The sequence below is a fragment of the Oryx dammah genome, unplaced genomic scaffold, assembly GCF_014754425.2.
Source record: "Oryx dammah isolate SB20612 unplaced genomic scaffold, SCBI_Odam_1.1 HiC_scaffold_13, whole genome shotgun sequence".
Classification (NCBI taxonomy): Eukaryota; Metazoa; Chordata; class Mammalia; order Artiodactyla; family Bovidae; genus Oryx; species Oryx dammah.
The window spans coordinates 1,369,414-1,388,753 of record NW_024070197.1 but is presented as its reverse complement, the minus strand read 5'-3'; the positions used below and the strand labels follow the sequence as shown (position 1 = coordinate 1,388,753).

At 45.3% G+C, this 19,340-nt stretch overlaps 1 protein-coding gene across 1 annotated transcript; it reads right to left on the bottom strand.

Annotated features, from left to right (window-relative positions):
• Positions 1-8,604: 8,604 nt before the first annotated feature.
• ZIM3 (zinc finger imprinted 3) lies at positions 8,605-14,702 on the bottom strand. The gene is given in 5 exon segments (XM_040253763.1): positions 8,605-8,668; positions 8,670-9,837; positions 11,702-11,803; positions 12,435-12,609; positions 14,667-14,702. Coding segments are annotated over 5 exon segments (1,545 nt in total).
• Between the last annotated feature and the right edge of the window lie 4,638 nt (positions 14,703-19,340).

Sequence of the window (19,340 nt, the reverse complement as noted above, 5' to 3'; positions counted from 1 at the left end):
AACTCAGCTTCTCATTGCAGTGAGAGCACCAAGTCACCTTTCCCTACTGCCGGTAACACACCTCCCGGGGACTCCAAAATGCTAGAAGTCTCTCCAGAGGATCTCAGAAGTCTGAGATCCTTGCCCCATCATCACCTTCAAAGAAGTTGATCTCAGAATCCAGCGATTCCTTGGCAAAGAATGCTGAACCACTAATGTTCCAGAAGATCTTTGAAGGGTCAAGCCAAGAACAGCAGCACAGAGACCTGGAAAATGGTCCTGAATGGAATAAAACAGCTTCAGACATGGCAGAAAAGGAGCTGCCAGCAGCTGACTCATGGATGGGTCAAGAACACACATATCTTACGATCTGTGAAGATGCAAGTGAACTTACCAGCAGGCCACACCAAGTCTCAGAGAGGCTCAGCTCCAAGAGGTGCCTGAAGATCAGACCTTAAGAGATCTGAGAAGGCAGCGCATTCGTAGAGCAGATGTGGGCGGTGTCGCGGAGTCCACTGAAGACTTTTACAAGGCTCATGAAAACAGGATTCCAGAAAGATCTCAAGGCGTGGCTGAAAAACTGCAGAAGTGCAATAGGAAACTTCCCTGAAGGGAATCACCTCCAGGCGTCAGGGAGCTGGGTGCCCAGGAATGCACAGAAAAGGACTTCCAGGATCATCAGAAAGACCTCAGGGACTCCCTCGGCGCTTTGGGTTCTGATGCGAACCCTGGAATTTTAGCCAGGGGGGACACAGAAACTGAAGCCAAAGGGTAAAAGGAAATGCCTGCCGGCTCCTCCGTGTCATCAGCCATCTCGGGAGCCCCCCAGATACAGGCCGTCACATCAGCGATGTTTATGACTTTCAGAAGCAGGTTCACGTACCATGGCCTACTAGTATCAGAAATCCAAGAGTCCATGATGCAGGAGGCTAGGCTTCACACTGAGTATATCTTCTTTTATATGCACGATGAGATCTTTCAGGTGCTGTTGAGAAAGGCAAGGAACTCTCACTTAGAGTGGAGATAGGGGAGATCCCTCAAGAGGCGTAAGAAAAAGGAGACTCTGGACTTCACAGGCGGCTCAGTGGATAAGAGTCTGCCTGCCAGTGCAGGGGACACAAGCTTGATTCCTAGTCCGGAAGATCCCACATGTGCACAGCAACTACGCCCGTGGGCCACGACGACTAAGTTTGAATACAAAGTTTTGTGACTGATTACTGGTAAAATATGCTATTTTATAATACAATCAACTGTATTTTTACATTCTTCCAGGAATTGCAGGCAAATAATTAATGGGAAATTGAGTATATTAAAAAATTATATGAGGTTGATTTTCAAAATTCAAAAGCATCTTAAAATGTTGCTGAAGTTATTAGTATGAATAAGACTATAAATATTCATACCTATATAACATAATCTAGTAGCCAAGGCTTAAACAGTCTTACAGTACTGAGTGTCAGTAGGTCATAGGAGTAAGGGTATAAAAGATGAGAGGATTTTGTGAGTACAGAGAGATAAAGTCCTGGTGAGGAAAAAAATAACTAATCCTGGTGGGGAATTCCCTGGGGTTCCAGTGGTTAGGACCTGGGGCTTTAACTGCCAGGGGCCCAGGTTCAATCCCTAGTTGGGGAACTAAGACCAAAAAAAAAAAAGGGGGGGGGGAAATCCTGGTGATGTATAAAATATAGGACACGTTTACACAGTTAGATGCAGGAAAGAGAAGGTGGGAGGAAGCAAACAGAACTAAGCACAAGGTTTTTTAAAGTATTATTTTTAGCATTTAAGGGGGAAAGACAGAAAGTACTGTATAAAAAAGAAACATTTTTTAATTTAAAAAAAGAATGAAAAATAAATAAAGGAATTAGAAAAAGAAACATACATGTCAATAATTCCACTATTAGTATTTTTGTGTTCTCTTCCAATCCTACATATATAACTATGAGATATAAATTTGTTTACACATAGTTTAATGTCCACAATAATGTGCTTGTCCATGTGTTACCTCACCTGCTTTGCTCTCTCTACTTCTCACATGTTGTGTTTGACCTTCTTGGGCGTCACCGAAGGGCAGGGAAAGCAATCAGAGCAATAGCTCTATAAGCCTACCCAGGCATTGGGAGGGTAACAGGCAGGAAGACCAGGGGTCTCCAAACAGAGGAAATAGGCTGCAATTCTCTCTCACTTAAGCGGCAGGAGGAAACAAACTAGTGGTATTTATATATATATATATATATAAATTTAAAAGGTTTCTCTTGAAACACTGTGTCGCCATAATGACACCTGGTTTCACCTGAAGTTAACTATTCTCAAACCTTGAGTTAACCAATGCATTTTTCTTATGGGAATGTTTGTCTTAAGCTGTGCTAATGTGCTATGCATTTACCCCAGACTCTGTCTTCAAGTCGGTTCCACCTAATGGCTCAGACCTACTTGACAAACCAGTGTTATACTGAGACACTGTTCCCCTCATCTATGTGAACGAAACTGCTTGTATGGTGGTCTGCCCTTCTGCAAGATTCAAGTCAATCGTTTTATGGCCCGGGGTGAATCCTCTGGTGCCAAGATTATCCCAAAATGCATCTTATGGATGGGGGGCCTGGTGCCATTCTGAGTTTTAAGACATTCCTTTCTTTCATTAACAGACTAGTGACTATATAACATCCAGCTGAAGACTGGCAGGGGGACACTCTTTCTGCCCCCTTCTGATGCCTATGTCAGAGGTTTTCTCTATCTCCTTTATGCTTTAATAAAACTTCATTACACAAAAGCTCTGAGCGATCAAGCCTCGTCTCTAGCCCCGGATTGAATTCTTCTCCTCCGGAGGCCAAGAATCCCGGTGTCTTTTCGTCCAGCAACAATCTTTCAGCATGGTGTAAAGCCCTTTAAAAAGTAACAGCCAAGTTTTGTGAATGGAAATGCAGGGCTCAACTCACATTCTGCTTTCAAAGTCATAACAAGTACAGATGAATTAAAGTGAAAAAATAAAAGCGGTAACTCTAAAACCCATTGCAGTCACAGATGCCACGAGAAGGAAGGCCATCAATTCCAAGGTCAAAGTCTCCTCACCATGACAGCACCGCTGACCGGTGAACCCAACGTGGAGTCACACAGGCTGATTTACGAGCCAGCCTTGGCGCAGTGACTTTAAAGAAAGCTCCCGGGCTGCGTGGGTACCAGGGGCCTGCAGCGTCCGATGAGTCCCTGGACGCTTGATTTTCCTTTAACCCCGTTATGTACAGCGTAATTTCCCCTCCCCTGTCCTCGCCCGTGACGTCACAAGGTCTCCTAGCTCCCCTCCCAGGTCTTCCCTCCACATCCACACCCTCTGCTCCTTTGCCTCCAGTTATCTTTGCCTCCTTGAGCATTTCTTTTCTTCTCTCCCAGGGCACTGTTAAGTGTAAAGAAAGCTCAAAATCCAAGAAAGAAAGTTGTGGAAAGCAGTCATCTTTTATTTATTTTATTCGTCGATTTACAATGTTGGGTTCATTTCTGCTCCAGAGCGAAGTGATTCCGTTATACATCTATGCAGTCTTTTTCATATTCTTTTCCATTATGGTTTATCCCAGGTATTGAATATAGTTCCCTGTGCTCTGCAGTAGGACGTTGTTGTTTATCCATCCTATATACCAATCGTTTGCATCTGCTAATCTGAAACTCCCAGTCTACCCCTCTCCCAGCCCTCATTCCCCATGGCAACCACAAGTCTGTTCTCTATGTCTGCGAGTCTGGTTTTGTTTCACAGACATGTTCGTTCATGTCGTATTTTAGATTACACAGGTAAGTGGTACACGATAATTTCTTTCTCTGACTCATTTCACTTTGTGTGATAATCTCTAGGTCTATCTGGATCTCTGCAAGTGGCGTTGTTTCACTCTTTTTCATGGCTGAGTAAGCTCCGGGAGTCGGCGAGGGACAGGGAAGCCTGGCGTGCGACAGTCCACTCTTTGCTGGGGTCACAAAGAGTCGGCCGCGACGGAGCGACTGAACCGAACATTCCACATCTTTATCCATGTATCTGGTGATGGACATCGAGTTTGCTTTCATGTCCTGGCCGTTGTAAACAGTGCTGTTGTGAACAGAGGGGTGCGTGTATCTTCTCAAATTACAGTTTGGTCTGACTATATGCCCAGGAGTGGGGTTGCTGGACCATATGGCAGCTCTATGTTTAATTTTTTGAGGAATCTCCATACTGTTTTGTATAGCAGCCATACCAATCTACATTCCCACAAACACACTCTTTTCAGTGTTTGTTATTTGTAGGGTTTTTTTTTTTTGGGGGGGGGGGACACCTCATGGCAGGTGGGGTATTAGTTCCCCGACCAAGGATCGAACTTGTGCCCACGCTGTGGAAGCTGGACCACCAGGGAAGTCCCCAAGGCAAGAACTGTAAATGCAGGTACCAAGTTTATTATTAGAGACATAGCGCAGCAACCAGTGGGCGAGTACACAGAGAAACATCTTGTGTAGTTAAGGCAGAACCAAGGCAGAGATGCACGCCCTGAGAGAAGGGAGGTGGGGTTCTAGAGAGGAGTGCAGTAAGAGGCAGTCAAGTCGTTCAGATAGGACAGGTCTTCTGGGCCTTTGTTTACCTTTACCCGATGATCTGACTCTTTTTCCACACTTGACCTACCCCAGCACCCTCCCCTGGGGTGTACATGCACCCTTCAGCTGAGATGGCTCTCAAAGAGAAGGCTTCTGGGAGAAGCGAGACCCATTATTCAATATTGTGTGTGTTCAGTCACTAAGTCCTGAGTCTTTGCAACCTGATGGGCTGCAGCATGCCAGGCCTCCCTCTCCATCACCATCTCCCAGAGTTTGCTCAAACCCATGTCCATTGAGTCGGTGATGCCATCCAACCACTTCATCCTCTGTCGTCCCCTTCTCCTCCTGCCCTCAATCTTTCCCAGCATCAGGGTCTTTTCCAGAGTTGGTTTTTCATCCCAGGTGGCCAAAGGCTCATTATGGCCTGGAATTATCCTGATTTTTTGACCACATGAAGGCTTTTGCGCATGTGTGGTGCTGGAGAAGACTCTTGAGAGTCCCTTGGGCAACAAGGAGATCAAACCACTCAGTCCTAAAGAAAACCACTGGAAGGGCTGATGCTGAAGCTGAAGCTCCAATACTTTGGCCATCTGATGAGCCAACTCATTCGAAAAAACCCTCATGCTGGGAAAGACTGAAGGCACAAGGAGAAGGGGTGGCAGAGGATGAGATGGTTAGATAGCATCACCAACTCAATGGACATGAGTTTGAGCAAACTCAGGAAGGACAGAGGAAGCTGGTATGCTGCAGCCCATGGGGTTGCAAACAGTCAGATACAACTCAGCAACTGAGCAACATTGTCTCCGTTGCCCCAAGGATGGGAGGTGCTCGTGATCTCTTAATCTTTTTACAGTGTTTAGTCCAAGTCTGTTCCTGCCATAAAAATGCCCAATGTCTGGTGATTTACCCTATTCCCATTGCTGGTTTTTATACCAAGGTGTAGATCTTGAAACAGAGACAGGGGTCCAGTCATGAATGTAGTCCCGGAGCCCCCTGGTCTCTTGCTTCAGGAAGTGTAAACAGGGGGCTGCTGATGAATGCAAGGTCCCAGGAGGTGTGAGCAGGAGGCCAGTTGTAAATGCCTAGCCTGGGGCCATCTCCTGCCCCAAGAGCACTCCACTCACCATCCATAATGTAATATTTTCTCAATTTATTGTCTAATCCAAAAGTGAAAAGATTTCACCTTATTCTTATCTCTTCCCCCTACTGTGACATCTGTTGTGTTCTGTCAGTGTTTAAATTAATTTCCAGGTTACAAGAGCTTTCCTGGTGACTCGGAGGGTAAAGCGTCTGTCTGCCGTGCAGGAGACCTGGGTTCGATCCCTGGGTCAGAAAGATCCCCTGGAGGAGGAAATGGCAACCCACTCCAGTACTCTTGCCTGGACAATCCCATGTATGGAGGAGCCTGGTGCAGGCTACAGTCCATGGGGTCGCAAAGAGCCGGAGTGACTTCACTTTCATTTTCTTTCACTTTCCAGGTTACAAGCTGTAAAGACAAGGTAGTGGTTGAACCTGGAATCATTTAGGGAGGAAAGGAATGACTCAGAAGACTTATCTCCCCAAGGGAGAGAGGGTGAGTGTGTTCCCATTTAAATGAGGAATGGTTGTATTACGTGAAGCAGGAAGAGGTTTCTGCTGTCGTGTGGAATTCGACTTTCTGAAGACCTCCATCTCCATGGCTGGACTAGCCATGGCAGAGAGTGAATCTAACTAACACCCATTTTAATCCTCTTCTAGCTTACCTTCCTGTGTTGCAAAGTCTGATTAGCTACAAATGTTATTTTCCAGGCTCCCTTGCTTTTGCTAAGCAGACACGTGTGAGACTTGGAGTAAGATACTGCGTGGCAGTGAGAAGCAAAAATGCATGCAGACTTCCCTGATGGTTTGGAGGCAAAGACTCCACACTCCCAATGCAGGGGGCCCGGGGTTGACCCCTGGACAGGGAACTAGATCCCAGATGCTTCAGCTAAGCCCCGAACAAATAAATGCTGGAAAAAAATACATGCAACTCATGGACAGACTGGTTCCAGGTTATCAACTAAAAAAGATGTACAAGGTAAGAGCTATGAGTTAAGTTTTATTGGAGGCAAAATGAGGACTATGGCCTGGGAGACAGCACCTCAGATAGCTCTGAGAGACTTCTCCAAAGAGGCAGTGGGGGAAGGTCAACATGTGAGACTTTGGTGAAGGGGGAGTTCAGTGCAATCAAGCACTTACTTTACAAAACATTTTCTGCTACTCATGAGGAGCTGATGTCACCACGAAGGGATTTAGTGATTTTCTAGATACAGGAGATGCAATGACTGGGATCATGAAATCAGTTCCTGAAAATATCCAACTATCTGAAGACCAGTGCCGTCAATTTGTCTGGCACACAAAGTGCCTCTCTCTCTACCCTGAACTCCATTCAAGCACAGAATTCAGTCTCTGCAGAGGCAGATGGCAAATGCCCTCAGCGAGAACCAATTTGTGGTCGACACAGGAAACTAGGTGCTCACAATGGGTGGAGTCAACCATTCTGGGGTTTTTCCTCCTGCTCACCAAGAGAGATGAATTATGTCCCCTTTCTCTTGGAAAACAAAGTGAAGTGGGGAGGAGGGCAGAGATTTTTGTGGTGTGAAACATCTATTTGTCCCTCTTTCTTTCCCAACTTTGAAGACTTACCAGGTACTTTCAGTATATTTCTCCTGGGTTGCTAAATTCATTGACTTAACAGATCATGTTCCCAAATAAAAAGCCCCAAATAAATAAATACTAGAATATACTAACGGAGAAGGCAATGGCACCCCACTCCAGTATTCTTGCCTGGAAAATCCTATGGACGGAGGAGCCTGGTAGGCTACAGTCCATGGGCTCGCTAAGAGTCAGATATGACTGAACGGACTTCACTTTCACTTTTTACTTTCATGCATTGGAGAAGGAAATGGCAACCCACTCCAGTGTTCTTGCCTGGAGAACCCCAGGGACGGAGGAGCCTGGTGGGCTGCCGTCTATGGGGTCGCACAGAGTCGGACACGACTGAGGTGACTTAGCAGCAGCAGCAGCAGTATATACTAATACAAATAAATACTACGACTAATATAAGCCATCCAGGGCATTTTAGTGATGCAACTATACTGTTGCATTTCATGTTTATTGTCCCCAGTTAGTGATAGTATTTATATTAAAAAAAAATACATGGGACATTCCTGGAAGTCCAGTGATTAAGACTTCACACTCCCAATACAGGGGGCATGAGTTTGATCCCTGGTGGGGGAACCAAGATCCCATATGCCCCATAGGGCAGCCAAAATAAAGACAATTAAAAATAAAATTAAAATTTAAAAAGACTTCACCTTCCAATGCAGGGTGTGTGGGTTTGATCCCCAGTTGGGGAGCTAAGATTCCCCCATGCCTATTGGCCAAAAAAGCAAAACATAAAATAGAAACGATATTACAACAAGTTCAATAAAGATTTTAAAAAATGGTCCACGCTGAAAAATCTTTAGGGCTTCCCTGGTGGTCTGGTGGTTAAGAATCCACCTTGCAATGCAAAGGACACCAGTTTGATCCCAGGTCTGGGAAGATCCTACATGCCTCAGGGCAACTAAGCCTGTGCACCGCAATACTGAGCCTGCACACCTCGAGCCTGTGCTCCGAAACCAGAGAAGTGACTGCAATCAGTAGCCCCTGCTTCCTGCAACTGGAGAAAGCCCAAGTGCAGCAGCGAAGACCCACCACAGCCAAAAATAAATAAATACATCTTTTAAAAAATCTTAAAAAAAAAAAAGAATAAAGAGATGTATTAAAAATAATAATAATAAATAAGTAAAATTTTAAAATGGATACCACAGATTGTAGTCAATAGAACAAAACTCCATGAGCATTTTTGTCAACTTGGTTTATTGCTACATTGTCAATGTTTAAAAGTATCCCTGGTATACAAAAGGTACTTAATATTTGCTGAACAATAAACAAAATCAATCTTCAAAGGGTACACAGCACTCCCAGGCTGCCCTCCGATGGAGTGTTCTTACCGATCATTCCGTGGGAACTCCTGGAGGACTATTCTAGGCTAGCCTCTCAGGGGAGCAGTCCCCTATTTTAACCTGCAGGCGGTGTGTATCTGATGTGCATTCTTCTCTGGTGTTTGATAAGATACGACTGTTCCACATTCAGAACACTCATGAGGTTTCTATCCAGTATGGATTTTCTGATGCAGGCGGAGGCCTAACTTCCAGGTAAAGAATTTTCCGCATTCCTGACATTGGTAGGTCTTCTCTCCGCTATGAATTCTCTGATGGCTGTGAAGATTTGACTTCTGAAAGAAAGCTTTCCCACACCTGTGACATTCGTAGCACTTTTCTCCAGTATGGATCTTTCTGTGTTGAATGAGATTTTTCTGCTGGATGAAGGTCTTGCCACATAGCTCACAGGCATAGGCTCTCTCGGTAGAGTGGATTCTCTCATGGTCAATGGCGTTGGATTTCTGGGCAAAAGCCTTTCCACATACGTGGCACTTATAAGGCCTCTCTCCTGTGTGTGTTCTCTGGTGTTTGACAAGATCTGACTTGTAGATGAATGCTTTTGCACAGTTGTTACAGCTGTAGGGTTTCTGTCCAGTGTGAATTTTTTTATGTTGAAGGAGGGTTGAGCCCTGTTTAAATGACTTCCCACATTTATCACATCCATAGGCTTTCTCTTCATTGTGAATTTTCTCATGATTAATGCAGGAGGATTTCCAGGAAAAGCTTTTCCCACATGTTTGACATTCAAAGGGTTTCTTTTCAGCATGAGTATTCTGGTGCTGGACAAGGTTGGGCTTTTGCTTGTAGACCTTCCCACACTCATCACATTCATAGGCTTTTTCTCCTGGATCAGCATTCTGATGTCCAGCAATCCTGCTCTTCTTGCTGAATGCCCGTCTATGTGTATCATGCCCAAAGGATTCCTCCGTGGCTTGTGTCCTTAGGGGACTCTGAAGGTATGATTTTAAACTGAGCGACTTTCGATGGGCATTCCACAAAAACTGGTTTTCTTTAAGTTTAGATGACTCATTGCCAATTCTTCTTTTGTATATATTATGCATATTATTTTTTACATAGCTTTTCTTATCGAAACTATGTTTCAAATGTTTTCCGCATGAGTCACCTTCAAGGAGTCTGAGCCTCGAAGGAACGCTGTCTGTGCTTGGTAGGAAGATTTCTTTAGGTTTCTCACATTCAAGGTCTTTGTGCTCAGTCAGTGTCTCCTGGTTGCCGGATGCAACTTCTGTCTTGAGGTTCTGCTCTATGTCCTGGAATCTCCAACTCTGCTCTTCAACGGCCCACTCTTTGTCTAAAACAGAATACAAAGAAACGGACTTCCCTGGTGGTACAGTGGATAAGAATCCTCCTGCCAATGCAGGGAACTCGGGTTTGATTCCTGGTCTGGGAAGATACCACATGCAACAGGGCAACTAAGCCCGTGGGTGTGCACAGCTACTGAAACCAGCCTGCTCTAGAAACCAAGCTCCACAAGAGAAGCCACCGCAACGAGAAGCCCGAGCTCCACAACTAGGGGGCAGCCCCTGCTGGTTGCAACTACAGAAAAGCCTGTGCAGCTCTGAAGACCCAGCACAGCCAAAAACAAACAAACAAATATATATATATATTTAAGAATACAAAGAAATGCTCTGTGTGAATCTCCCCACTCACATGATTGAAATGAGATACTATAAATTCTCTATTGAAGAGATCATTCTGGTTTCAGGTGTAAAGTCTGTGGGAAACTAACAACTGAAACTTTATGGAGGAACACTAAAGGAGTAGATATAACCTCAGGTGATATTGATCAAGAATGATCAAAAGCAGGACTTCCTATGACAACTGACCACAGCTGAATACCTGCCGACTGCTTACTGAAGGTAAGGTGTTGTGTAGCAACTGTGTCTTTAGTTTCAGATAAATAGAGCTTAAGATCCATGACAGATTTATACTCAATTCGCTGCAGGGCCTGGGCTTTCCCAGTGGTGGCATGTGGGCTCCATTGCCCCGCAACATATGGGATTTTAGTTCCCTGACCAGGTATAAAACTGCGCGTCCTATACTGGAAGTCAGAGTCTTAGCCACTGGGCCATCAAGGAAGTCCTGTATCTTGTTCTTTTTGTGGTTTGCTTTTGTTAATCAATTTTTTAAGTTGAAGTACAGTTGATTTTCAGTGTTGCATTAGTTTCAGGGGTACACCGAAGTGATTCTTTTTCAGATTCTGAATATGTCTGAATATTCTGAACATAGTCAAAATATATCTGAATATATGTACAAAAGAAGACACACATATATGTGTGAATATATATACACCATCTGTACATGTGAAAGGTAAAGTGTTAGTTGTTCAGTTGCGTCCAACTCTTTGCAACCCCATGGACTATAGCCCACCAGGCTCCTCTTCTCCAGGCAAGAATACTGCAGTGGGTAGCCATTTCCTTCTCAAGCAGGTCTTCCCAACCCAGGGATCAAACCTGGGTCTTCTGTAGTGCAGGCGGATTCTTTACCATCCGAGCCACCAGGGGGGGTCCATCTGTATATATATATATATACAGATTTCTTATCTAGATTCTTTTCCCATATAAGTTAAGCAGCTGAATTTTGGATCCGACTTTTTCAATTCTTTTGCTATGAAGCAAATTATTGGGAAAATTCATAAACTTTGAATGATGTTTATAGACAAATACTAGCGTTACTTTCAGCGCTGCGTACCCAGTGTCAGCCCCTGTACTGCGATCATGCCCTTATAAGAGAATGCCCTTGTGTGAAAGAAAACACTTGAGTGCAGGGGGCTTCACAGTTGAGTGCACAGGGAGCAGAGAAGAGCCCAAAGAGAGGAGAAACAGAGTTTACTCGAAAAGGAAAATTCAGGTTAAAATTAAGGAACATGGCTGTGTGGAGAAAAATACCCAGAGATTCTCTCATTACAAAAAAAAAAGCCAGTAGCTTCCCTGTGACTTTGGTCTACTCAGGCTAAAAGACTTAGTGGTTTTTCTAAAAGGTCATGTCGGGTGGGGGGAATTCCCTGGCCTTCCTGTGGTTAGGAATCGGTGCAGAGAGAACGGGTTCAATCCCTGATCAGGGAACTAAGATCCCACAAGGGGCGCGGTGCGGCCAAAATAAAAAGGATGACTTCCACCCACGTGACTTTAGCCCTCCCTTTCCTGGTTATGTACCTGCTGGACCGCAACTCCTCAGCACCTTCGTTTCTACCACCCAGGGCTCCTCACCATTTTCCAACCGCAAGATCACTTCCGGTTTGGCGGAGTCCTCTCCTCCTGTTCACGGAAAATACAGAGTTTGAAGTTGAGTGTCTGAGTTTTTGTGGGAACGTGGTGTGTGTTTGTGTGTCTTTCCATGAGTGTGTTTGTGTGAGTTCCGTGTGTCTGAGGGTGTTCATCCGTGTTGGAATGTTTGTGTGCTTGTGTGTGTGTTTCTGTGTTTGTGTGAGTGCTGTGTGTCTGAGGGTGTTCAAATGTGTTGGAATGTGTGTGTCTGTGTGTGTATGTGTTGGTGTGAGTGTTGTGTGTCAACCTTTGGTGGAGGGAACAGATGGGGAAGATACAGCTAGGAGTACCTGGGGGCTGTCAATCCAAATACAATTTTAAAATGCTATTTTTGGGAGGATGATGTTTTCCCAAAAATCAGGGCCAGAACTGGGGTGGAGAGAGAGGCCCCCACCCACAAAACTGAAAGAGGACCTCATCCTCAGGGTACTCACGCAACCTGAGATGGAGGGCTCCTTAAATTTAGCCCACGCGCACCTCACATGCCCTAATCTCTGTCCTGCCACGCACATATCCAAAGCAAATAGCATCTAACAGCCAAAACTGGTAAGCTACTCGGGGTGAGGGCCACGAGGTTCAGGCTTCAGGTTTTGAGTGACACTCCCCAAGGAGCCATGCTCACCCGTGGAGACCAGGTTCCTGTAGTTCTCCAAGGTCACATCGCTGTACAGGTCCCTCTGCTCAGGACTCAGCTGCTGCCACTCCTCCTGTGTGAAGGCCACGGCGACATCCTCAAAGGTCACGCCTCCCTGTAGCAAGTTCCTGACCTGCAGAAAAATACCCCCAGAGCCAGAGGCCTGGTGAACAGGGATTTATTTCCACTGAGCCAAGACGGAATTGTACGTCTTATTCACCGACTGTTATGTGTTCTCACTGACTAAGTTGTGTCCAACTCTCTGTGGCCCCATGGACCTTAGCCTGCCAGGCTCCTCTGTCCAGAGGGCTTCTGAGGCAAGGATGCTGGAGTGTTGGAAAGCAATTATCCCTCAATTAAAAAAAATAGACTAAAAAAGCAAATGCTGGAGTGGGTTGCCATTTCTTTTTCCACAGGATCTTCCGAACCCAGGGGGTGAACCCATGGCTCCTATATTAACAGATGGGTTCTTTACCACAGAGCCACCTGGGAAGCCTCTCTCTGATTGCTGTGTCTGGGAGAAAATTAATTGTACCTGAGATATCTTGCCAATGAGCCGTAGCCTCAGGGTTACATTTCTACAAACCCTATCCCGTTCCATGGAGTTTACTTTCTAAACCTCTCTCAGCTCTATTTGGTGGTCTCCATTTTCCCCACTGTTCACCGATCCACAGTATCTTTTTTTAAAAAAGATAATTATGATTTATTACATGCTAAACTCTTTGCAGTTTTCTTGGCTGTGCCACAAGGCATATAGGATCTTAGTTCACCAATAAGGGATCGAACCTGTGCCCTCTGCCATGGAGGCTCGGAGTCAACCCCTGGGCTGCCAGAGAAGTACCTATGATCTTTTTTTTTTAACCATTCTTAATTTTTTTTAATTGGAGGGCAATTGCTTTACAATCTTGTCAGTTTCTGCCAAACGTCAACATATACCAGCAATGGGTATACAGCCACAGGTGTCCCCTCCCTCTAGAAGCCCCCCTTCCCACCCCTCTAGGTTGCCACAGAGCACAGAGCAAATTCCTCCCAACTATCTGTTTTACATATGGTAAAATGGGTGTATATTTCAATGCTACTCTCTCAGTTCATCCCACCCTCCCTTCTCCCTGCTGTGTCCACAAGTCTCTCCTCTATGTTTGCGTCTCTATTTCTGCCCTGCAAACAGGTTCATCAGTACCGTCTTTCTAAATTCCATGTATGTGCGTTTATATACAAAATTTGTTCTTCTTTTTCTGACTCACTTCACTCTGTATAACAGGTTCTAGGCTCACCCACCTCACTAGAACTGACTCAAATAAATCTGTTTCTTTATTTAGAACAAGGCACTAGCATCCTAACTCTAGGAGGAAAAGGGGACGACGGAGGACGAGACGGTTGGATGACTTAACTGGGTCAATGGATATGAGTTTGAGCAAATTCCAGGAGACAGTGAAGAACAGGGAAGCCTGGCGTGCTGTAGTCCATGGGGTCCCAGTGATCGGACATGACGACTAAGCAACAACACCCTTACTCTTTCACTGCTCCTAACTGATGCCTTCCAATCTGTTTTTCACAAGGTGTGGAATTTGGATTGTGACACGCCCCAGTTTAGCGGCTTTCCTTGGTTTGGGGAAACGGTGAAAAGTTAAAGTGAAAGTTGCTCAGTCGTGCCTGATTCTTTGTGACCCCATGGGCTATACAGTCCATGGAATTCTCCAGGCCAGAATACTGGAGTGGGTAGCCTTTCCCTTCTGCAGGGCATCTTCCCAACCCAAGGATCGAACCCAGGTCTCCTGCATTGCAGACGGATTCTTTACCAGCTGAGCCGCCAGGGAAGCCCAAGAATACTGGGGTGGGTAGCCTATCCGTTCTCCAGCGGATCTTCCCGACTCAGCGGATTCTTTACCAACTGAGCTACTAGGGGAAAAGGGCACCCCTCCTTTAGACATGTGAGAAATAAGATATTGTCTCCCAGATCAGTAAGCAATTAATCAGTAATCACAGTCATCAGCGATTAAGGGAAGTTGGTGAGACCCAGGGGAATTCAGGGTGTGAAAACACAGGACGTTGCCCCAGATAAGTGTGGAGCCTATCAAAGGAGGAGGGAGGGAGAGGGGATGGAGGAGCGGAGGAAAAACTGCCAAAGAGGCTAGCAGAGGTTAATTCTGAGGAATGGGAATATAGATGGCATGTTTGCTTGTTTGAGATGATTTGGATTTAAAAAAAAAGAACACTCACCTGGATATTTTTCATTTCCTGTTCCTTTTGAGCCATGCCGGTCTCGGGAAGGAAGAGCTGAAGGAAAACAGAAGGAAACCGTGAAATACAGAATGTCCGGAGTTGCCCAGTCCTCCCGTACAGGGAGCACTGGCTGGACCCTTCAGAAAAGCCCTCTCTTGTCCCCGCCGGTCCCGCCGGGTGGCATCAACCCATAGAATTCCCTTGACCTCTCACAACTTACATCTCCCTGATCCTGTGATTCTATTAGTATCCTCTGCCTTCAAGTAAATAACTACGGGGGCTTTCCCGGTCACTCAGCGGCAAAGAATCTGCCTACAATGCAGGTCTCGCAGGAGAGGCATTTTTGACCCCTGGGTCAGAAGATCCCCTGGAGGAGGGCATGGCAACCCACTCCAATATTCCTGCCTGAATAACCCCCTGAACAAAGGAGCCTCACGGGCACGGAGAGTCAGATACAACAGAGGAGACTTAGGGTGGCGCAAATAACTACGAAGGTGCAAAAAAAGGATCAAGGACAAGACATCTCACTGTCGGCTTATTTTTCTCATCAGACGAGTGGAAGCAACTTGCAGGTACAGTAATCAATTTTTTATAATTAAAAAATAATACTTTTATTGATTTCTTTATTTTTGGCTGTGCCGGGTCTTCCTTGCTGCCCGGGCTTTTCCTCTACTTGCGGGGAGCGGGGGCTGCTCTCCAGTTGTGAGCAAGCTTCTCATTGTGGAGGCTTCTTGTCTTGTGGAGCTGGGGCTCTAGGGCTCGAGATTTCAGTGGCCGGGGCTTCCGGGCCCTCGAGCACAGACTCAGTAGTCTTGGTGCTTAGTTGGAGGGAGGGAGGTGTGGAGCTTAGCTGCTCCTCGGCATGGGGGAATCTTCCCGCACCAGGGATCGAACCCATGTCTCCCTCTTTGGCGGACGGATTCTTGACCACTAAGGCATCAGGCGAGCCCAGGTGCTACAATCAAAGGTTTCTTAAGGATCAGACGGTGCAGGCTCTATTGTGTGCAAGCAGAGTCGTCAGGTTCAGCCACCTGCACACCCCTCCAGGAACCCGCCTTCATGCCTCTCCCCCGTGAGAGTTTTCAAAGGCACGGTCGTCTCTGAGTCAGTTCAGCCTGATTTGCAGTGGTCCGTAGACTCGCCAGATGGCTCAGGGGTAAAGAACCCACCTGCCAGTGCAGGAGACTTGGGTTCGATCCCTGGGTGGGGAAGATCCCCTGGAGGAGGAAACGGCAACCCATTCCAGTATTCTTGCCCCGGAAATCCCACGGACAGGGGAGCCTGGCGGGCTACAGTCCCCGGGCTCGAAAGACTAGGACACAACTAAGCGGCTGCGCACGCGCGTAAACGCCAAACGGGTGCAGCAAGGACAGCCACCTTTCTCAGAACCCAGCCTGAGACCCAGAACAAGCCAAGAAAAGCGCCTGAGAGGGCGTCTTTCTGGATTCTCTGCCTCATCAGAGAAGGCAGGGTCCCTCTGTCTCCTCCAACTGCTCTTCCCTCTCGCGGGGAAGCAAGGCAGGAAGCAGGCCCCGGGACCCGCAAGAAGGTCCCTTCCCCAGGAGGGCGGAGTCCAGGCAGGAGCAGCCCGGGGAGAGCAGCACGCGCCCTCTGCCTCAGTGCAGGGCAGGGCAGGGCAGTCGCTGTGACCCCGTCGAGCGCAGCACGCCAGGCCTCCCTGTCCATCACCGGCTCCCAGAGCTTACTCGAACTCATGTCCATCGAGTCGGTGATGCCATCCAGCCATCTCATCCTGTGTCGTCCCCTTCTCCTCCCGCCTTCAGTCTTTCCCAGCATCAGGGTCTTCTCAAAAGAGTCAGCTCTTCACATCAGGCGGCCAAAGTATTGGGGTTTCAGCTTCAGCATCAGTCCTTCCAATGAACGTTCAGGACTGGTTTCCTTTAGGATGGACTGGTTGGCCTTAGTAGTTGCAATTCTGAGGACATCTTCTTTTCTGTTTCTAATAATAGCTACTTTTTCTTCATCTCTTTTATTTGATGTTCTTTCTCAAGCTTTTGTCAAGTATAGTCATATAGTCAAGGCTTTCATATACATATATATAAATAGTAAGTAAAATACAATATATATATTTTAGAAAATGTAGGCATATTTGCCTAGCTAAAAAATTTAAGACATTTTGATTCCTCTTGTTTGACTTAGTATGAATAGAAAGCTAGATTTCTAATTTTAAAAGCATAGATACACAACAGGCAACAGAGGTTTACTGTATACCACAGGGAACGATAGTCATTATCTTATAATAACAAAATAATATATGTGTGTGTATATGCCTGAAGCACCTCGCCGTGCACTGAAACACTGTAAGTCAGCTATGCTTCAGTAAAATGTGCATATTAATTAAAAATAATATTTATCTACTTTTCTTCCTTTTTTTTTTTTTTTTTGCTGACCCCGGTGGCTTGTGGGATCTTAGTCGCCCAACCCAGGATCCAACCTGTGCCCCCTGCAGTGGAAACATGGAGTCCTAACCACGGAACCACCAGGGAAGTCCCGTATTTTCATTTTTTTAAATTGAAGTATAGTTGTACAGTATTACGTAAGTTACAGGTGGATAATATGTGTGTGCTGAGCTGCTTCAGTGGTGAACGACTCTGCAGCCCCGTGGACTGCAGCCCGCCAGGCTCCTCTGTCCGTGGGATTCTCCAGGCAAGAATCCTGGAGGGGGTGGCTGTGCCCTCCTCCAGGGGATCCTCCCCGTCCAGAGATCGAACCCGCGTCTCTTGTGTCTCCTAAGCTGGCACTAGCGCTGCCTGGGAAGCCATACTGGCGTGCCATATAGTGAGTCACGATTTTTAAAGGTTACAGCTGTTATGGTCATTATAAAGTATTGGCTACCTTCTCCATGCTGCACAGTCTATCTTTGTAGCTTGTCTCGCACCTACTAGTCTGTCCCTCTTCATCCTGCCCCCCTTGCCTCCCTGCCCCCAATGTTAGTCACTAGTGTGTTCTCTGTATCTGCGAGTCTGCTTCGTTTTCACTACACTCACTAATTTACTGTATTTTTTAGGGTCCACATATAAGTGATACAGCTCACTATTTGTCTTTCTTTGTGAAGACATCTTAGTTTCACCTTTCATTCTTCTCTGCGTTTGAAAAAGAACGTATTACGTGACAGAGAATTTCCCAACTAGGGACTGAACTTGGGTCCATGGCAGTGAAAGTGCAGCATCCTAACCATTGGGCCACCAGGGGATTCCCTCCTGGTTTATTTATTTAAAAAAAAAAATTAATATCTCAAAAGTATGGTTCAAAGGCTTTTTTGTAACTTCACTTTTTCTTACAAGTTACTGATTTATCCATCTTTTCTGAGTTGCTACCAGTGAACATTTTCCTACTTTCACAGATTTTGGAGTCATTTGTACAACTTCTGCTCAATGGATATTTTTTTATCACAAGTGATAATTGCCTTCTGATCTGTTTTTCAGTTTTCCTAACACTTGTGTTTCCTTATTGCTCCCTTTTTAGGTAACTTCGCTCTCTTGAAGGACAGTTAGTAGAAATAGTATATCAGTTATAAGGATTAGAGAAACAAGTAAGAGGGAAAAGATATTTTGTAAGAATGCAGTTTCTATACAATTTTTAGTTTCAAAATTAAACATTGACATGTTCCTCTTTTTGAAACAAAAAATGTATAAAATCTCTAGTGTATGTGTTTTAGAAAATTCCTTCATAGTGGGCAAAAGTCATTCAAGATAATTAAAATTTTTTTTTTTGCAAAAAAACTGTTCTAAACTGTATAAAGAAGTAAAACCCTACATTCTCATTCATTCATTTTTTAAACAGAAACCAAAAAGGAGACAAATTCATAATTTGGGGATACGGAGAGTAGATGTTGCCTGTTCGTATAAACAAGGATTTCTCAACCTCAGCACCATCGTCATTTGGACCAGATGTTTACAGCAGCTTTATTCATAATTGAAAAACTTGGAAGCAACCAAGATGTCCTTCAACAGGTAAGTGGGTAAATAAACTGATATATCCAGACAATGGCGTATTATTCAGAGCGAAAAAGATACAAGCTATCATCATAGAAAGACATGTGGAGGAAAACTGAATGCATGTTACTAAGTAAAGAAACCAATCTGGAAAAGCTGCATACTACATGATTCCAACTACATGATGTTCTGGAACAAGGGGAATTATGAGGACAATAATAAGATTAGTTTCAGGCCTTCCCCAGGGATTCGCACTCCCAATGTTGGGGAACCTCGGTTCAGTCCCTGGTCAGAGAACTAAGATCCCATATGCTGCAACTAAGAGTTCCCCTGAGCCTTAATTAAAGATTCAGCGGCAACTGAGACCTGGCTCAGCCAAATAAATAAAGATTAGTTGCCAGAGGGTTGGGGGAAGGGAGAGATAAACAGGCAGAGCAGGAGAGCAGGGTCTTTAGGGCAGTGAAAAATACTCTGTATGATACTATGTTAATGGTTTTATGTCATTCCATGTGTATTCAAACCCGAAGAATGTTCAATAACAAGAGTGAACCCTTAAAAATAAGTAACAAGGGAGGAAAAAACCCAAACAAACAAGAAAAGAGTGGACCCTTAGGAAAACTATGGACTTTGTTGATAATGATTGGTTAATATATGTTGATGGGGGAGGGACGATACATGGATAAGGTAGGAAGCATATGGGAAATTTCTGTACTTT